At 42.3% G+C, this 16051-nt stretch overlaps 2 protein-coding genes across 2 annotated transcripts in view; one reads left to right on the top strand and one right to left on the bottom strand.

The window, feature by feature from the left end:
• Positions 1–2357: 2357 nt before the first annotated feature.
• On the top strand, positions 2358–6846 carry MED28 (mediator complex subunit 28). Its single transcript, XM_032854496.1, has 4 exons — positions 2358–2536; positions 4245–4311; positions 4996–5108; positions 6364–6846. Exons 1-4 carry the CDS (start codon positions 2387–2389, stop codon positions 6559–6561), a joined length of 528 nt encoding a protein of 175 aa, XP_032710387.1. The 5' UTR covers positions 2358–2386; the 3' UTR covers positions 6562–6846.
• A 2750-nt stretch (positions 6847–9596) lies between these two features.
• Positions 9597–16051, bottom strand: part of FAM184B (family with sequence similarity 184 member B) — a 168148-nt gene continuing 161693 nt past the window's right edge. Inside the window, exons 15-18 of the mRNA XM_032854466.1 lie at positions 15653–15770; positions 13755–13859; positions 12514–12713; positions 9597–10804 (exon numbers count right to left, since the gene is read on the bottom strand). Of these exons, the coding sequence (XP_032710357.1) occupies positions 10711–10804; positions 12514–12713; positions 13755–13859; positions 15653–15770 (517 nt within the window). The 3' untranslated portion in view covers positions 9597–10710. The remainder of the gene's footprint in view (positions 10805–12513; positions 12714–13754; positions 13860–15652; positions 15771–16051) is intronic.

Raw genomic sequence — 16051 nt, 5'->3', positions numbered from 1 at the left:
CTCTGAGCATAGAGCCTGATGTAGGGCTTAATCTCACAACCCTGAGATCACAACTTGAGACAAAATCAAGAGTTAGACACATAACCGACAAAGCCAACCAGGTGCCCCAATTTTTAATATTTTAGAAATTTGACATGAAAGAGGATGTTATGTCTCAAGTGGATTATAGAAAGGGAATGGATATGGGCATGCATATCTGTTTTATTTGTTAGAATTAAAGAAAATCAGGCAGGAATAGTGAGTAAACAGGTTCCTCTGGGTATCCATGTCCAGGAGCTCTTTTGTCAGGGAAGATGGAGAGGTGGAACCACTGGCTCGTGAAGGGAAACTAGAATTAGATTTCTTTCAGTGACTCAGAAGGCGAAACAGAGGAACAACAGAACTCTTGTGTTTATCAGAATGTGGGATCCAAAAGGCATGACTTAGCCCTGGATTCATGTGCTTATCTAATCTGACTGAGATGAAATTTAGTTATCATTGCAGGTACATTTGGCTGCCAGGTATTACACAAACCCTTGACTCCTCTCAACCACGCTCAACCATGGGTATTACCCATGTCTATCCATGAGGACCAGGCATGGCTATGGCAAGCACCAAATCCAAAACAGCAGTGGTTTAGAATACAATAGCGTTAAAAGGTAGCTGAAGTAAAGAAACCAAAACTGAAGCAGCCCCATGGTCACCAGAAATCCAGGGTGGGAAATGTGCATCACCACCCAGCCTCAAGGCTCCCTTGAGTCCCAGATGGCCACTGGGGTTGAAGACTATGTAAGAGTGAGAAGTGTCAGTCTTCTACTTTTGCAAACAAGTAAAGTAAGCCCAACTCTTCTCTTTTTTTGGTTTTATAAAAGAGAAATACTAAAATATTGATGCTAATATTAACTGGCTTATTTTAAAATATATTATTTAAATTCTCAGTTTTAATATGTAGGTATTTTACATATTCCAAGTTTTAATTGAACAAATACCAACACAATCCATACGTGTTTGTAGTACTCAATATTTTGGGAGTGTAAAAGGGTCCTAAGACCCAGAACAGTTTGAGAACTGCTGGAGCCCACTAGTTTCCTTATAGCATTATATTTTTGTTTGGTCAACAATTATGCCTGACAGTTTGGGGTGTTAAGAATACAGGTGATCAAGACAGGCAGGCCCTGATCTCATGGAGCTTGCTTTCCTATTGGTGCATGTGTGTTAGGTGACTTTGTTAATGAAGACAAATGAACCACATAATTTCATGTAATGATTAAGTGCTATAAAGAAAATTAAATGGTGAAGTGGCTGGAAGTGTGGGCTAATTTAGACTGACGGGAAGATGAGTTTTGATCTGGGACCTGATGGGCAAAGGGGAGCCTTTGCTTTTTCTAGCTGCTACTGCCCTGCCACCCTCACTCCAGCCCCACTGCCCTTTCTGTGGTTCCTAACTATGCCAGGCGGGTTCTTTCTTCAAGGACCACTCTGTCTAGAAAACTTTTCTGGTTACATTTTCATTCTAGTCATTCTAGCCCAGATCTCTTTGAGAGGACAGCTACCCATCTCAAACCCATCACTAGCCATTTGCTTACTGGGTTTCATTTTTCTTCTTATCACTTATCTCCACTAGATATTGCTATATATATTTGTGTGTTTGTCTCCCACAAAAACAGTAAACATGACAACAGAGACTTGGGGGTGACTGTTATAACCCCAGATTAAATAGAGCCTAGGGCACGGAAGGCTCAATGTGCTGGATAACTGTAAAATTAAATATAATGGGAAAAGAAACCTTAGCTTCTGAAAAGATAAATGTTAAAAGGAAGTTACTGAAAGACCGCATATGTGGCTTTAACGCAACCATAAATATCTAAGGCGAACAGAGACGTAGTGTTTCTGTTAGCCGCCTCTCCGCACAGAGAACTTAGGGGCAACTTTGCCAGTTTGTTCCCGTTATATCCACAGTGAGTAGATCAGTCACTGGTGCACTGTAAGGGCTCAGTTACTGTGGACTGAATGGGTGCCTCCCTCCTACCAAACGCTAACCTGAGCCCAGAGAGAAAAATCCTTGGCCAAAGTCACTCCAAATCTCAAGTGCAAAGGCGGGACTTGGGCACAGGAGTATCCCGACTCCGGGGAAAGGGCTAGTTCCACCGTAGCTACTGATTCTCCACTCCCCACAACTGTGTCAAATCCTGTTAGAGTCTTTAATTCTTAAGTTAGGAAAAATAAAAGAAAAGCCTGGCCGCCTACCGGCAGAGAAGAAGAAAGCAAGGGTTATCAAACCTGTGGTTTCCCTGGAGCCCCAAGGACGCCTGCGGAGGCCCTAGATGTCACATGACTAGGGCTGTCACGTGAGCCGCGCGCGCCAGCCTGCGCAGCCGCAGGGTGCCTCTTTCGCGCCATTCCAGAAATGGCGGCTCCACTAGGAGGTATGTTCTCCGGGCAGCCACCTGGACACCCCGGGGACTCCAGGGGCCAGGCTTCGCTTCTTCAGGCCGCGCCAGGCCCTCCGAGAACTTCTAACAGCACTTTGGTGGATGAGTTGGAGTCTTCTTTTGAGGTAAGATGAGAGTGGGGCGTCTGTGTTCCCAGCCTACCTTCTTTCCTGAAACATAAGCTGCACCTGGGCAGTTGTCTCTTTCAGCGATGCCCACATCAGGCTTATGAATAGGGGAACAGGCTCAGAGAACGGAAGTCACTTGCTTTAGTTTCCACGTTGATTGGTGACCGGCATTCTGCTCAGGTCTGCTGGCACAGATGTAAACTTTCTGTTTCTGGAAGCACGTGAGCTTGAAGTTTGCCTATCCCCAGCCTCAGACCCGTCTAGGTTCCCAGTCAGTTGTACCTTTTCCATCCTTTTTTGAGCCCTGAGCGCTCTTCCCCGCACTCCTGCGTGCTTAATACTGGTTCATCTAGGACAGGTAACGTCACACTGTTACGTTCTGTGTTCTTTCCGTTGGGCTCTACCCTCAGATGGCTCCAAACTAATGGAGTCTTGGAGATGAGATGGACTTATGTGAAGGTTGCTGTGTGAAATTTGGTACTAGAGGGGAAAGAAAAGCTGGAGAGAGTGAGGGAGACAGGGATGACCCAGATTCTGAGTTCTACCCAAGAAGTTAACCCCTCTAGCAAGGGAAATGGGGAGTGGTAGACAAAGGAGAGGTAAAAATAGGTGCTTAAAAATAAGATGACTTTCAGTGGTCTCTAGAGTGGAAGATGAGCCATTATTGTGTGGAAATAAAATAACTTTTAATTGCAGCTACTTTTCCACCTTTTAAGTCCTAGTCATGTGAGTTTTATACTGTGTATAATAGCAGATTAGAGCGTGAGTATAGGTTGTTAATGAATGTGTTATTGGGGCTGCATGGGAAAAATGCTTTTACCTGGGACTGTACATTAAAAAACTTGGAAGTAACTGATTAAAAGACATTGAAATTTATCTGGGAAGAGGATGAGATGCCTTTTCAGTGGTGCCAAGCCATAAAGGAGAGGGTTTGGTAAACTTTAGAGCAGCATTTAGCATTGAGGTGAGGTGGCTATCAGTCATGAGTGCTTGCTGAAAGACTGGCCTTGTAGAAGTCATGGCCAGAGCAGATACCAGTGCCCTAATGCTTAAAACCCTTTAGTAGCTACCTGTCAATCCTGAGATGAAGCCAGAAGGTTTAGTGTGATATTCCTAGCTCAGCATATTCAACTCTCAGCTCCATTGCAGTTTCCTCTTACTCTGACCACAGAAGACTTTTTCTCCATGTGCTGTTTATGTTCTCTCTGGGTTTCCAGGTCCCCTCCTCCAAATTGTGTATCACTTCCTCAGTGGATCTGCCCCTGGTGCCTTTTGTAGGATTTACCACTAAACCAGGCCCATAAAGTCAGAGGCCATCTCTCTCTCTTTCCTCCATCAGTGCTAATGCAGTGGTACCACATAGCAAGTGCTTGATGAATGTTTGTCAAACAGTGAAGGAGCCTGTTGTGTGTCAGTCCTGGTGTGGAATGGGACTGCGAGAAAGGGGGTGAGTGGCAGGAGTTGGGACCAGGTGGTGGTGTTAGCAAATACCAGCAGCCTCATTTGCAGGTCTCCCTCTAAGGGTCTGGTGGACTCAGTGTACCAAGTTTCTTCATCAGCAGTAGTATATCTTGTCAGCTGATGTGCAAACCCGGACTCTATCAGCTCATTGAATGACTTCAAGAGAAGTTATTTCTTACTCTGAAGTAAGATTTTTGACATGTGAATGACATATTTTTTCTTACATTTTTTTTGGGTCACACAGGCTTGCTTTGCTTCTCTTGTGAGTCAGGACTATGTCAATGGCACGGATCAGGAAGAAATTAGAACTGGTAAGAATTTACTCTGTAGACCATGTTCTTACCTTCAGCAAGCTTCCTAATTACTGAATATATACTCGATGTGTTTCAGTTCTGTTTGTATCCTAAGAGAACTTTTCCAGGGAATAAGATTTATGCAGTCATTTCTGTATACTGATGGTTCTTTGTTCAGTTTATTAATTGACATGTCACTCATAATGAACCACTTAAAATGAGCTTTCTTTCCATTTTGGTATAGGTCAGTGACAACCAACAATGCATACTGCTTTTTTCAAAAACTTAAGTTTTGATTATTTTTTGAGGGTGTTACACAGAAAAGTCTCTTGTGCTTCCCTGACTTCACCCAAGTTCGCCTCAGAGGCAACCAGTGTTTCTGACTTTTTTTGTACCATATTTTACATGTTACATTTTAACTGGAAGTCATGATGCTAATTGCTGGATCTCTGGATTATCTCTCTTCAGAAGAACTTTTGTGTTGTACTGAGGTATCATTCAACTCATAAAAGCACAAATTATGTGCTATTTAATGTTGGTTAATACATGGGGGTTGGGAGTCAATATCACTGCTGTGACCAGAATTAAAATTCCAGATTACATCTGTGGGAAGGTGCCATTTTGATATTTTGACTATTCATTTATGAGGGAGATAACACGTGTCTAGGGTTTTTCTTAATATTTTGGCCTTTTTCTCATAAGGTGTTGATCAGTGTATCCAGAAATTTCTGGATATTGCAAGACAGACGGAATGTTTTTTCCTACAGAAAAGATTGCAATTATCTGTCCAGAAACCAGAGCAAGTTATCAAAGAGGTATGAACTCACATTTCTCCTTAACTTTTAGGAAAAACACATGTTGTCAGGATTCCATCTGTGCTTTAAATAAGATATATATCCTTTTCCCATGAGTTATCATAGGGCTTTGTAGATTGAATACAAATGTTGCTAGGTGTCAGTGTTGATGACAAGCTGGGCAGGTAGTGGAGCCAGGGGGTCGTGGAGGAAAGATGGACTCAAACAGAGCAGTTTAATTTTCTGGCTTTCATGAAAGACTTTTCCTTCAGGAAAGGTTCTGCTTGAAAAAGGTAGAGAAGCCATTAATGTAGATGACAAGCTCATTTTGGACAGAAGCTGGGGTGTGTGTATCCCCAGCTGCCTTAGACGCAGGAAGGGCTCAAGTTTCTTCAAAGAATCAAAAATTAAATGTTTTTGTCCAGCTTCCTTGAGACTCAGGATTTCATTTATCTCAGTTGTTTGAACGGGGGCATTTGGAAATGTGTTGAGGTTGCCATGATGACTGGGAGGCTTTATTGGTATTTAGTGTATTGGGCCAAAGCCTGCCAAATGTATTGTGGAAGGGAGAAGAATCATCTTGCCCAAGAGACCTGTGATGCCCCTAATGAGAAACACTAAATTGAAATGCTTGTTTTGGGGACTTTTGAAGTAAGTTCTCCAGTTAATTAAAAACATTCTTTTTATTCACTGATACCAGCTATTGAGAACATGAAGGGTAAAATGATATTTTTAGTTTATCGTGTCAGATCATTTCCTGATTTGAACACTTGACTAGGAACATAGGTGTGTTTGAGGTCAGGCCTTAATAAAGAATTACAATGCTGGTATTCATTTAAAAAACTCTTGAATATGAGATTTTAACACTTTATCCTGAACTGATAGAACAGTGGTTTTGGACTCTTTTTAAACAGTTGTTCGCATATGTTTCAGGTTCTCAGTGTTTTAGATCTCAGCAGTAGCCTTTGAATGGAGGTATTGGGTGCCTGAGGACTGGGATGGGAAAGAGACTGCCCTTTGGTACTTTAGAATATTGGAACATCTGTATTACTTACTAAATTAAAACGAAAAGTAAAAACTCTTAGTGTTAGGCAGGCATCTTCCATTGGAGGAGCTGCTGCAGGTTGTTTATAGATAGTGGAGCCAAGCAGGATAATAGATGTACAATGGTTTAATTGATTCTCTTGTTTTGAATTACTTCTTAGAGCTCTTACCAGATCAGGAACTGTTTTCACTTTTCATGAGCTTACTCTTACTTCGTTGTCTTCGTTTGTAGGATGTCTCCGAACTAAGGAATGAGTTACAGCGGAAAGATGCTCTGGTCCAGAAGCACTTGACCAAACTGAGGCATTGGCAGCAGGTGCTGGAAGACATCAACGTGCAGCACAAAAAGCCAGCCGAGATCCCTCAGGGCTCCTTGGCCTACCTCGAGCAGGCATCAGCTAATATCCCTGCACCAATGAAGCAAACCTGAGTCAGAGCTGATCTGAAGGTGATCTGGTGTGTGAGTCAGCCTAAACACAGTCTTGACAGACATCACTTCTTATGGACATGACATTTTGGAAGAACTCTTTGCCAAAGAATAAGATGATTTTTGTTGATGATCTCACCTAAAATTTTCCCCTTATTTTTATAAGCGTTATTTTTTGAGTACTTTATAAAATGCCTATATAGTTTTGGTAAATCAAGTAAATTTTCCCATCTGTAGCAAAGTTTAGACTGTTAGTGTGATGCCACTTACAGATTTCCTTTTCATGTTCTTTTTTCTGTTTGTACGACTTAGTCTCTTTGTGTTTCCAGTTTTAGATTAGCTTGTATGATCTGATCTAAGAATCAGGTGAGGATTTTGTTTGTAGGCCTTTCATGACAATTATCCCTCAGTAGTTGTGCAGAAAAATAGGTAAATTTGCATGTTTCAAGACTTTAAATTACCTTAAGAAGAAGAATCTAATTCAGTGATATTTGTAATGCATCTGAGCTCTTAGAATGAGGATATTTTGTAAATAGGTTGAAAGGATTATAATATCCTAAGTTAGTATAGTAATAATATGGTACGATCCTTACGTTGATGTTGACTTTTATTTGGACTAACCTTTATATTTTGTGTGGTGTTTTTCCACTTTTTGGAGTGGAGTTGTGTAATAGGAGCAGTAATAAGCTAAGTTTTGTTAGGTTCTCCAGTGATGAATCACTGTAAGGGGGCAGACTTTGTTTTCAGTGTGACGCTTGAGGCATATATGCAGTATGAAACATTAAAGCTTGTTAAAATCATCTCTTCATTTTGAGTTTGCTTGTGTCTTTCTTGTTTCTGGTTTTTTGTAGCTGAATTTTCCACTAAGGATGGTTCTTGCTAATGAGTGACTGATACCAAGGGACTGAGGCCTCTGGGTGGGGAGTGGGCTGCAGGATGACCCTCAGCAAACTCCCCATCCTCAAAAATCATGGGAGCCTCAGCATTTGGGAACACATTTTACCCTGTTGTTGGTTACAGAGGCCAGTGAGATTTGCTATTGAGCTGCCTTTGAGAAGTACAGAAGGGCATTGAGTGTGGTGCTCCCTAGGTGAGATTTTCCTTTCTCTGTGTTTACAGTCACTTATTAGGGGACACCTCCTAACTGAAAACAAATGCTCTGTTGTTTTCTAAACAGGCAGTGCTTCTACACCCTGTATCCTGACTTGTTTTGATTCCTTCAGCCTTGAAGGGTCCTCCCTCCATAAGGTTGATATCCATCCATTCATGGTTGTTTGGCCTGGATGCCACCTGGTCCCTGAAGCCTCTGCATGCCCTCGATGCTGCACCCCACCCAGGGACATGGGACTTCTCTCTCTTTGCTGACCTTGTTTGATTCTCCCTGGGGGTTAGAGATTTATATCCGTTTCTGAGCCCCTCATGAGAAGTAGGCATTGTTCCTCTCGGAATATACACTGACCATTTATTATTTATCTTTTACGCATGATACTTATTACTCATTCTTGTCTGTGCACGTGTGTGGGGTATCCAGTTGGGGTCAACCCCTCAGTGTAGATTAAACAAAGCTTTTAAAAGTTGTTTTTACTTTTGTTCTACGACCTCAGGGTTGTTAATCTGGCCAACCTCGTCCTTGCGGAATCCAGATGGATCCTGGAGAATGAGTATAAAGACCAGGTAACCTCAAGTGCAACCACTGTGTTGGCTGTTATATCGATGCTAGAGCAGGTGATAAGGGCTCAGGTACACGATAGCAGCCATTGCTTGGGTGAGTTCATTCTTTTCCACCCTAATTAAGAAACCCTTTACAGCAATCTTCCTTTACAGTTTCACTCTAGCAGTGTTAGCCCTTCCTCCTTTCATAATAGGGCCCACCAAGATTTATCACCAAATCTTGGTGATTCTCCCCCTGACACAATCCTGAATCATTTCATTTCTCTTCATCTCCACTGTTCTCCCCAAGCCATCACTGCGAGGTCTGGACCACCCACTCTTGAGAGACTGATGGAATCAGATTATGTACACAAAAACTGGAAGAACGTTTTCTCTCTCAGATTGAGTTTCTTTGTCAGTGTTTTCTAGGGTATGGAGAGGTAGGATTTTAGTCACTGCTGGTGAAGGTGTAAACTTGATAGAAACTTTCTGGATGATAATCTTGATATATCACAGAAAGCTTAAGCATGTATCCTTTGATGCTTTACTTCACTCCACTCAAGGAATTTGTCCTAAAGAAATAAATGGTAGAAGCATGCACGGATTTGGTTAACAAAGATGTAATCACTGCAGGATAGAATCTAGAAATTTAACCATCTTTCACTCAGCTGCACCAAGAAAGAAATCAGACAGATGTAGAGTCTCAATAAAACTCTGTCCCTGCAGCTTGTATCCTGCTGAATTAATTAAACGAGACAGTTGTACAAGGTGCAGCCTGCTTTGCTAGTCATCAGAAGTTGCAGTGTTGGAAAAATATTTCAATAAACAGAGCTATCCATACAGTTTTTAGAACACAAAATGGAAGCATGATCCTACAATGCTCACCTTAAGCAGGAAACAAGATAACTAAAAAAAAATGTGATATTGGGGGCCCTGGGTGGCTCATTTGGTTAAGCATCTGCCTTCAGCTCAGGTCATGAACTCGGTCCTGTGAGTTGGGCTCCTTGCTCAGTGGAGATGCTGCTTCTCCCTCTCCCTCTGTGCTGCCCCCCAACCTGTGGTCTCTCATACTCTCTCCCTCTCTCTCAAATAAGTAAAATCATTAAAGAAAAAGTGACACTGAAAATAACATGGTATATTACATGTCTGGGAACAAGTATTGTCATTTAAGAAATTATAGGGCCACATGTTTTGATTAGTGATTTTACCTTTATTAAATTGTGAGTTGTAATTGGATTTCTCTCAGAATGACGTATGGAAGCAGTTACTTTTTATTTGAAGATGATCTAATTGAGGTTAATGTGAACGTCCTATTTCCACGCTCCATCTTCATCTAATTTCACCTTTCTTTGGGAAAACAATACAAGTCACAGCCATTTTTATTGCCCAGTTGTTTGAAGTTTTATTCAAAGAGCAAAGGTTTGACAGTGCATAGAATAAACAACTGTTTATGGCCACCTGTGGCCAGCACCAAAGGACTGAGAACATATTTTGCCCAAATGGATTGAGTCTTGTCAAATCGCACTTCTCTGTCAGAAGGTCAGACCATTCAGTGTGGACTGACAGGTCAGCACCGTGAATGGCCAGTCCTGAGTCCCTTTAATGTACTGAGCATCCATGCAATGGAGAAGCAATGCACCATGAGGCAAAGGGCCCAAGCCCAAAGACCACAAGTTCAGTAGATCTTTGACTTCATAGAATACTCTAGAAACCTTGACAAGTGACCAGATTGGAACTACAGTCATTGAAACTGAGATGTGTGACGGGGCAAGGCTCAGTTATTTACGGAAAAATTCTGGCAGTGGTTAATTCCAATTCATGATTGGTATCATTCCCCATAATATTTTGCTTAATTCTTGTAAAGCCCCTTTTGAGGTAGGTGTTATTCCCTCTGTAGTCTACATGTAGTCTTCTTGTCCTGGAGCTATGAAGTCAAAGCATTCAATCCAGGTATGCCAAGGCTGGCTATATAGTCCACTCCTAGTTTTGCCTCATTTTGTTTTTTTAATTGGCTTTCATGAGTATCTTGAACTTTTATTCTTCTTCCTACTGAGGTTGAATGTGCATTTTGGAATTGTGTCATTTACATAGAAATACTTTTTAAGTGGAGATGACGAGCATTCTAAGGAAAAATGAAACCACTTTTAGAGCAGACCATGGAAATCACAAAGCCTGATACTCCATAAAGTGGAATGAAACCTTCTGGGTACTAGAAATACAATGTGAATGTTATCAGCAACATTAATATTTTCCTAGGGTGCCTTTTGATAACACATGTTGGGGCAGGGGGCTTACCTTAATGGCAAGAATTTTTTTTAAGCACTGGTGTCACAATGAAATAGTATGAAATGTTAAGGCCAAAATTTGTTTTGGCCGATATATATAAACCATATCACAAGCAAGTTATTTGGTTGGTTGGTTGTTTAGTTCATTCCTTCAATCAGATGCTTTAAAAGAAATGTTTCTCAAATGTCCTCTTTCTGATGGATCCCAAGAACCAGTTCAGAAAGAAAAATACTTGGTAAACCATTCCTGGTGGGCAGAGCTCTGTTTCTGCTGGACTTCTTTGGGTTGGGCTGTTTCACCATCTTGTGTCCTAGAAACACACCAACAAACAAACAGTTTCCTAGATGGTTTTGAAAATTATTCAGCAAACACCTTAAAACCCCGCTATCTTTCAGGGAAAGAAAGCTGCTTCGTTACTCTTGGAAAGACAGCACAGTGTAACTGGCCAACATTCATAGCTGGAAGCAAGTTGTGAAAGGTGGGGGTGGAGAGAGAACATCCAATTCCCATTTTGAAAACACAGTCTCCAGTTTTACTTTAGACTAGTGAGGCATATCATGCAGCCTTGTTTATTTCAGGCACAAATAAACTATAAACCTCATAAAAAAGGGAATGAAATAGTTAATCATCACAGCCTTACAATGTCTGGCTTCTCTAAAAGCTACCTAATATGTTCTAGCATCTCCATAAGACAGTGGAATTAGCCTAATCAATTGAAAAGAGACAGTAGGCCAGAAAGTCTGATGTATACCTGCCTGAATGGTCTCTGTCTACATCTGTGAAGCTTTACACACACGTGTGTGCTACTGAGATGAAACCAGAGTTAGGAGCTGGCTCTAGCCGTTTGAGAGGGCTGTGCTCAGGGGTCCAGGCCTTAGTTACCCCAGCTGTGAAACAAAAGGGCTGGACTCATTTGGTGATTGCCAGAGGCTCCGTCCAGCTCGATATTCATAAAGGGCTGTGCCTCCCCATTTGTCCAAGCAGCCATGGGGTTGCGGGCCTTTGGAAAAGGAACTTTTCAGAAGGAGCCCTTTCTGAAATGGAAAATTCAAAGCCCAGAATGTAAAATTTTGCCTCTGAATGGAATACTGGATAGGAGGGAGAACTAATAAAGGGAAAATTCACATTCCCAAAAGAAACATGTTGCAAGGGTTTCTGGGAAAGTAAGATGGTATCTGAAAACATCATGAATGAGCTCCCAAACCCATAGATTAAGAGGTCTTACAACTTCAAGATGATACAGTAAATCTTGAGAAATAACCTTAATAATAACAGTGGAAATATACTTTCTCTACCAGGTCTTGTGCTAAGCATGTCCCACAGATTCATTCCTTTAGTCCCACATCAGTTTGATGAGGGAGATGCTATACTATCTTCATTTTATTTATTTATTTATTTATTTATTTATTTTTTTAAAGATTTTATTTATTTATTTGACACAGAGAGATCACAAGTAGACAGAGAGGCAGGCAGAGAGAGAGGGAAGCAGGCTCCCCGCTGAGCAGAGAGCCCGATGCGGGACTCGATCCCAGGACCCTGAGATCATGACCTGAGCTGAAGGCAGCGGCTTAACCCACTGAGCCACCCAGGCGCCCACTATCTTCATTTTAGAGGTAAGGAAATGGAGATCCAGAGAGGTCAAGTAATCTGCCCAAGGCAACCTAGCTAAGAACAAGAAGGATCAGAATTTGAATCCAGACCCCAGGGCCAGATGATGAGAGTCCCTCTTCTGTGTTAGCCACAGTGACACAGCCAGCTGAGTGTCCCTTATCCAATCCATGGAAAAAGGCTTTCTGGAATTTGGTACCAAGATAGTACCTCTTCTAAAGAATGACATACTTCCTTCCTCTTACATAACCCTTTGGCTTGATTGTAATTTGTCCAAGACAGGGCTTGTTTTGCCATTCTTTATATCTGCCCAAATGCCAGATATTTAAGAGGTGCCAGAAAGGAATCCAAATTCCCCTCCTATTAATGGAAACTAGAAATCACAGCTTCCCCTCCCGCCCCAGCCCTTACCTTGTGGCAGTTTTCGCATCTAGAGACTGGGGAGGTTTGTAAGGCTGACCAGAGCCAGGGTTTGGGTCCAAGCTGGGTGATTTAGTTATTGGAGGAGCATTAATCCTGGAGCTCAGATCACCACTCAGAAAGTTCTTTGCATAGGAGGCAAGGTTTGGCACACTGACCACTCGGCTGGGCACTTCCTCCATCTTCTTTTTCTATTTGTATTGGAAGGAAGGCTTTTTAGTGCTACCCCAAAGAGGCATTATTGTAAAAGCAAAAAGGCCCACCCAGCCAAAACTATATGGGAGAGGGGGCGATAATTTTATTTGTATACTTACATGTTTGTTTGTTTGTTGTTGTTTTTTAAGATTTCATTTACTTGAGAGAGAGAATGTGCATAAGAGAGCACAAGCAGGGTGAAGGACAGAGGGAGAAGCAGACTCCCTGCTGAGCAGGTAGCCAGACACCGGGCTCAGTCCCAGGACCCTGGGATCATGACCTGAGCCGAAGGCAGATACTCAACTGAATGAGCCACCCAGGGACCCCTTACATGTTATTTTTTAAAGCATTTTCTCCTCCAGTCTGCTTTATGTTTTAAGACACATAGGTTTACAATTTCTTATCAGAAACTTCTGGGGATAGATGTGTTATAATTAAAAAAAAAAATGTTTTAGGCTTTAGAAGGCCATCTAAAACCCCTAGCAGGGGCTGGGCCCATTGTCCTCAAATGTATTAGTATTTCTGGAGTGAAACTTAGATCTTGTTGCACTGAGGGGCATATATAAAAATTAGAAATGAGCTCACATCAGGTTTATTGTCCTTTGAACTATTAAAAAATATTTTTTAGCACTTTTAAGATTTCGTGATAGCAGATGAGAGACTTGGATGTGAATATTTTCATTATAACAACTTGTGAAAACATACAGGGATAAAAAATTAAGAAGTGGGAGATGCCTACTCTTTACTCTCCTCCCTATCACCCAGATTTAATCGTTATTAACAGTGACATGTTTACTTATAGGAAGTTTGGAGAATACAAAAACCCATAAAAATTTTAAAAATTATAAGTACACATAATCCACCTAGCCAGATACAAATACTGTTTGCTACTAATTTGGACTATTTCCTGTGAGTCTTACTTTTAGTGGATATCCCTCTGAATGTATGCCAGCCCCCTGACAAATAAGCTACAGTTACCTTTAGGAAAACAAAACCAGCAGAATTGTGTGATGCTTGAAACCAGGAAACCAATTTACCTTCATGGAAGGGGTCAAATATCCTGGGTGAGGATTGAAAGAGAAGGACCTATTCCGGTGGGACATGGCACTGGGGAAGGCTGCATAGTGAAATCTTCTCTCCTCCTGGAAAAACAATACAACTGAGTCTACATGAGCCTAACTATACAGCACTGGATTTGACCTGAAGAAAAATGGCTGTGTGAGGGCAGATCACAGCACAAGGAGAAGAAAGCCCAGGGGAGGGAAGGGGAGGTCAGCAGGGGTCACCGGGAATCAAGCTTCTGTCCAGGGAAGCTTTGAGAAAGCAACTTTACTTCTGTGGCCTTTGAGTCCCTAGCTTCTCTTGTATAGGAAAGAGCAAGCTTATTTGAAACACTATACACATATATATATGTCCAGGTACTCTTAGCATCTGAAAAGAGTCTACTGCAGAAAGTTAATAATAAAGAAAGAAAACTCCAGCTACAAACACCATATGGCTATTGTTTATGTGTATCATTATCCACTTTTTTCTTTCCTGCTGTATTATTTTTAAAGATTTTATTTATTTATTTGACAGAGATCACAAGTAGGCAGAGAGGCAGGCAGAGAGAGAGGAAGGGAAGCAGGCTCCCTGCCAAGCAGAGAGCCAGATGTGGGGCTCGATCCCGGGACCCTGGGATCATGACCTGAGCCAAAGGCAGAGGCTTTAACCTACTGAGCCACCCAGGCACCCCATGCTGTATTATTCTTAAAGCAAATTCCAGTCATTGTATAATTTCATCTGTAAAAACATCAATATGTATCTCTAAGAGATAAGGATTCTTAAACAAACAAACAAACAAACAAAAAAACCCCAAACTTAACCACAATACTTCTGTCACATTTAGCAAACAAGCTATTCCTTAATATCTAATTTTCAGTTAGTGGTGAAATTTTCCTGATGGTCTCATCAGTGTACTAATATGATGGGAATGGTCAGGGATGGGAGTGGGAGTTAGAATTGAGAGACATGGCTGTACTTGTGGGAGGACCTGAGGCCACCATAAGATGTAGGTATTACTCCCAGAAGATGGGAGGCCATGGGAAGTGCTGAATAGAGCTGTGCTATCATGTGATATACTTTCCTAAGATTGCTCTGGTTCATGTGGGGGAGGTTCGAGTGGGAGACCAGTGGTTCTCCACTGTGTGTGAGAGGGGCTTGGACTAAAGTGGTAGAGGCAGAGATGGGGTGGGGGGAGGTGGCTGGACTGATGTCCCCCCTAGTGGGCTACACTGACAGGAGTGAGTCAAGACCCACACTCTCCAGAGCTGAATGTAAGCCAGGGGAAGCATTCCTAACCAGTTCAGCTGTGGTGATACAGCTCTCAACCAGACGAGAGAGCGGGGAGAGGTGGGTTAGTGCCCAAAGGAATGGATGAAGCTATTGGGAGATAGGGATATGAGGTGGGTGGGTTGTGACAGGGCAGGAGTGGATGGAGGGAGGGGCATTCTAAAGAAACAGCCTTAGGCTTTGGTGGCTTGTTGGATGCAGAACCAGAGAGAGAAAACTAAGAGTCCAGGGGGGTGGCTTGCTAGCTGCAAAACAGGTAGTCATTTTTGCAAAAGGAAGATCAATAAACAATAATTGGCTTGATTTGCTAAAATTCAGAAGGCAAGCCATTCTAGATTTTTCCAATTCTGTAGGTTAAAAAAAAAAAACAATGTCAGGTAAAAGTTGTGGGACTTGAGTGCTTTTTCTGCATCTATTTTCCTGTATTTTTTTTTCAGGCGTATGTTTTTTGTTTGTTTTGTTTTTTAGATCATAGACAAAAGGAATCAAGGATCTTCTGGAGGGGATTTTAGGGTTATCAGGATTAAAATCGAAGGGCCCCAAGCGAAGTGAATGGCTCTCCCGAAAAACTCTGCAGAGCCCCTGGTTGCCCCGACAGCCTCACCATGAGCTGCTTGATGATCTCCTCTCTCTCCTTCAGGCGGGTCTGCAGACGGCCTATGAGCTGAACGTCCTCTGGCCTGGACGCCCCCTTCCCTGTCTTCTCTCCGGAATCTTTCAGTCTGTTTGGAGCAGGCATGCAGTTAGTCTCCTTACTGTCATTACCCAACAACAAACAGGTGGACGTGGTGGGGACGTTGCTGTGAGCTTAACCTGGCAGGCTAATCTCTCTATTCACGAAAGGGGAAACTGAGGCCCTGGGAGCTTGCCCAGGGCCACCCACTGAATTGACTGCAGAGCTCCGGGGGGAGACCAGGACCCCAACTCCCAGTCTGACCTTACCCAGAGACTGCGGGGCCAAGGAACCAAAGGCCTGTGTGTGATACACACGCTGCTCTCAGTG

This window comes from Lontra canadensis, unplaced genomic scaffold, assembly GCF_010015895.1.
Source record: "Lontra canadensis isolate GAN:19392208 unplaced genomic scaffold, GSC_riverotter_1.0 scaffold1, whole genome shotgun sequence".
NCBI classification, from domain to species: domain Eukaryota; kingdom Metazoa; phylum Chordata; class Mammalia; order Carnivora; family Mustelidae; genus Lontra; species Lontra canadensis.
Note: the sequence above shows the minus strand (reverse complement) of the source record. Positions and strands in the feature narration are given on the sequence as shown.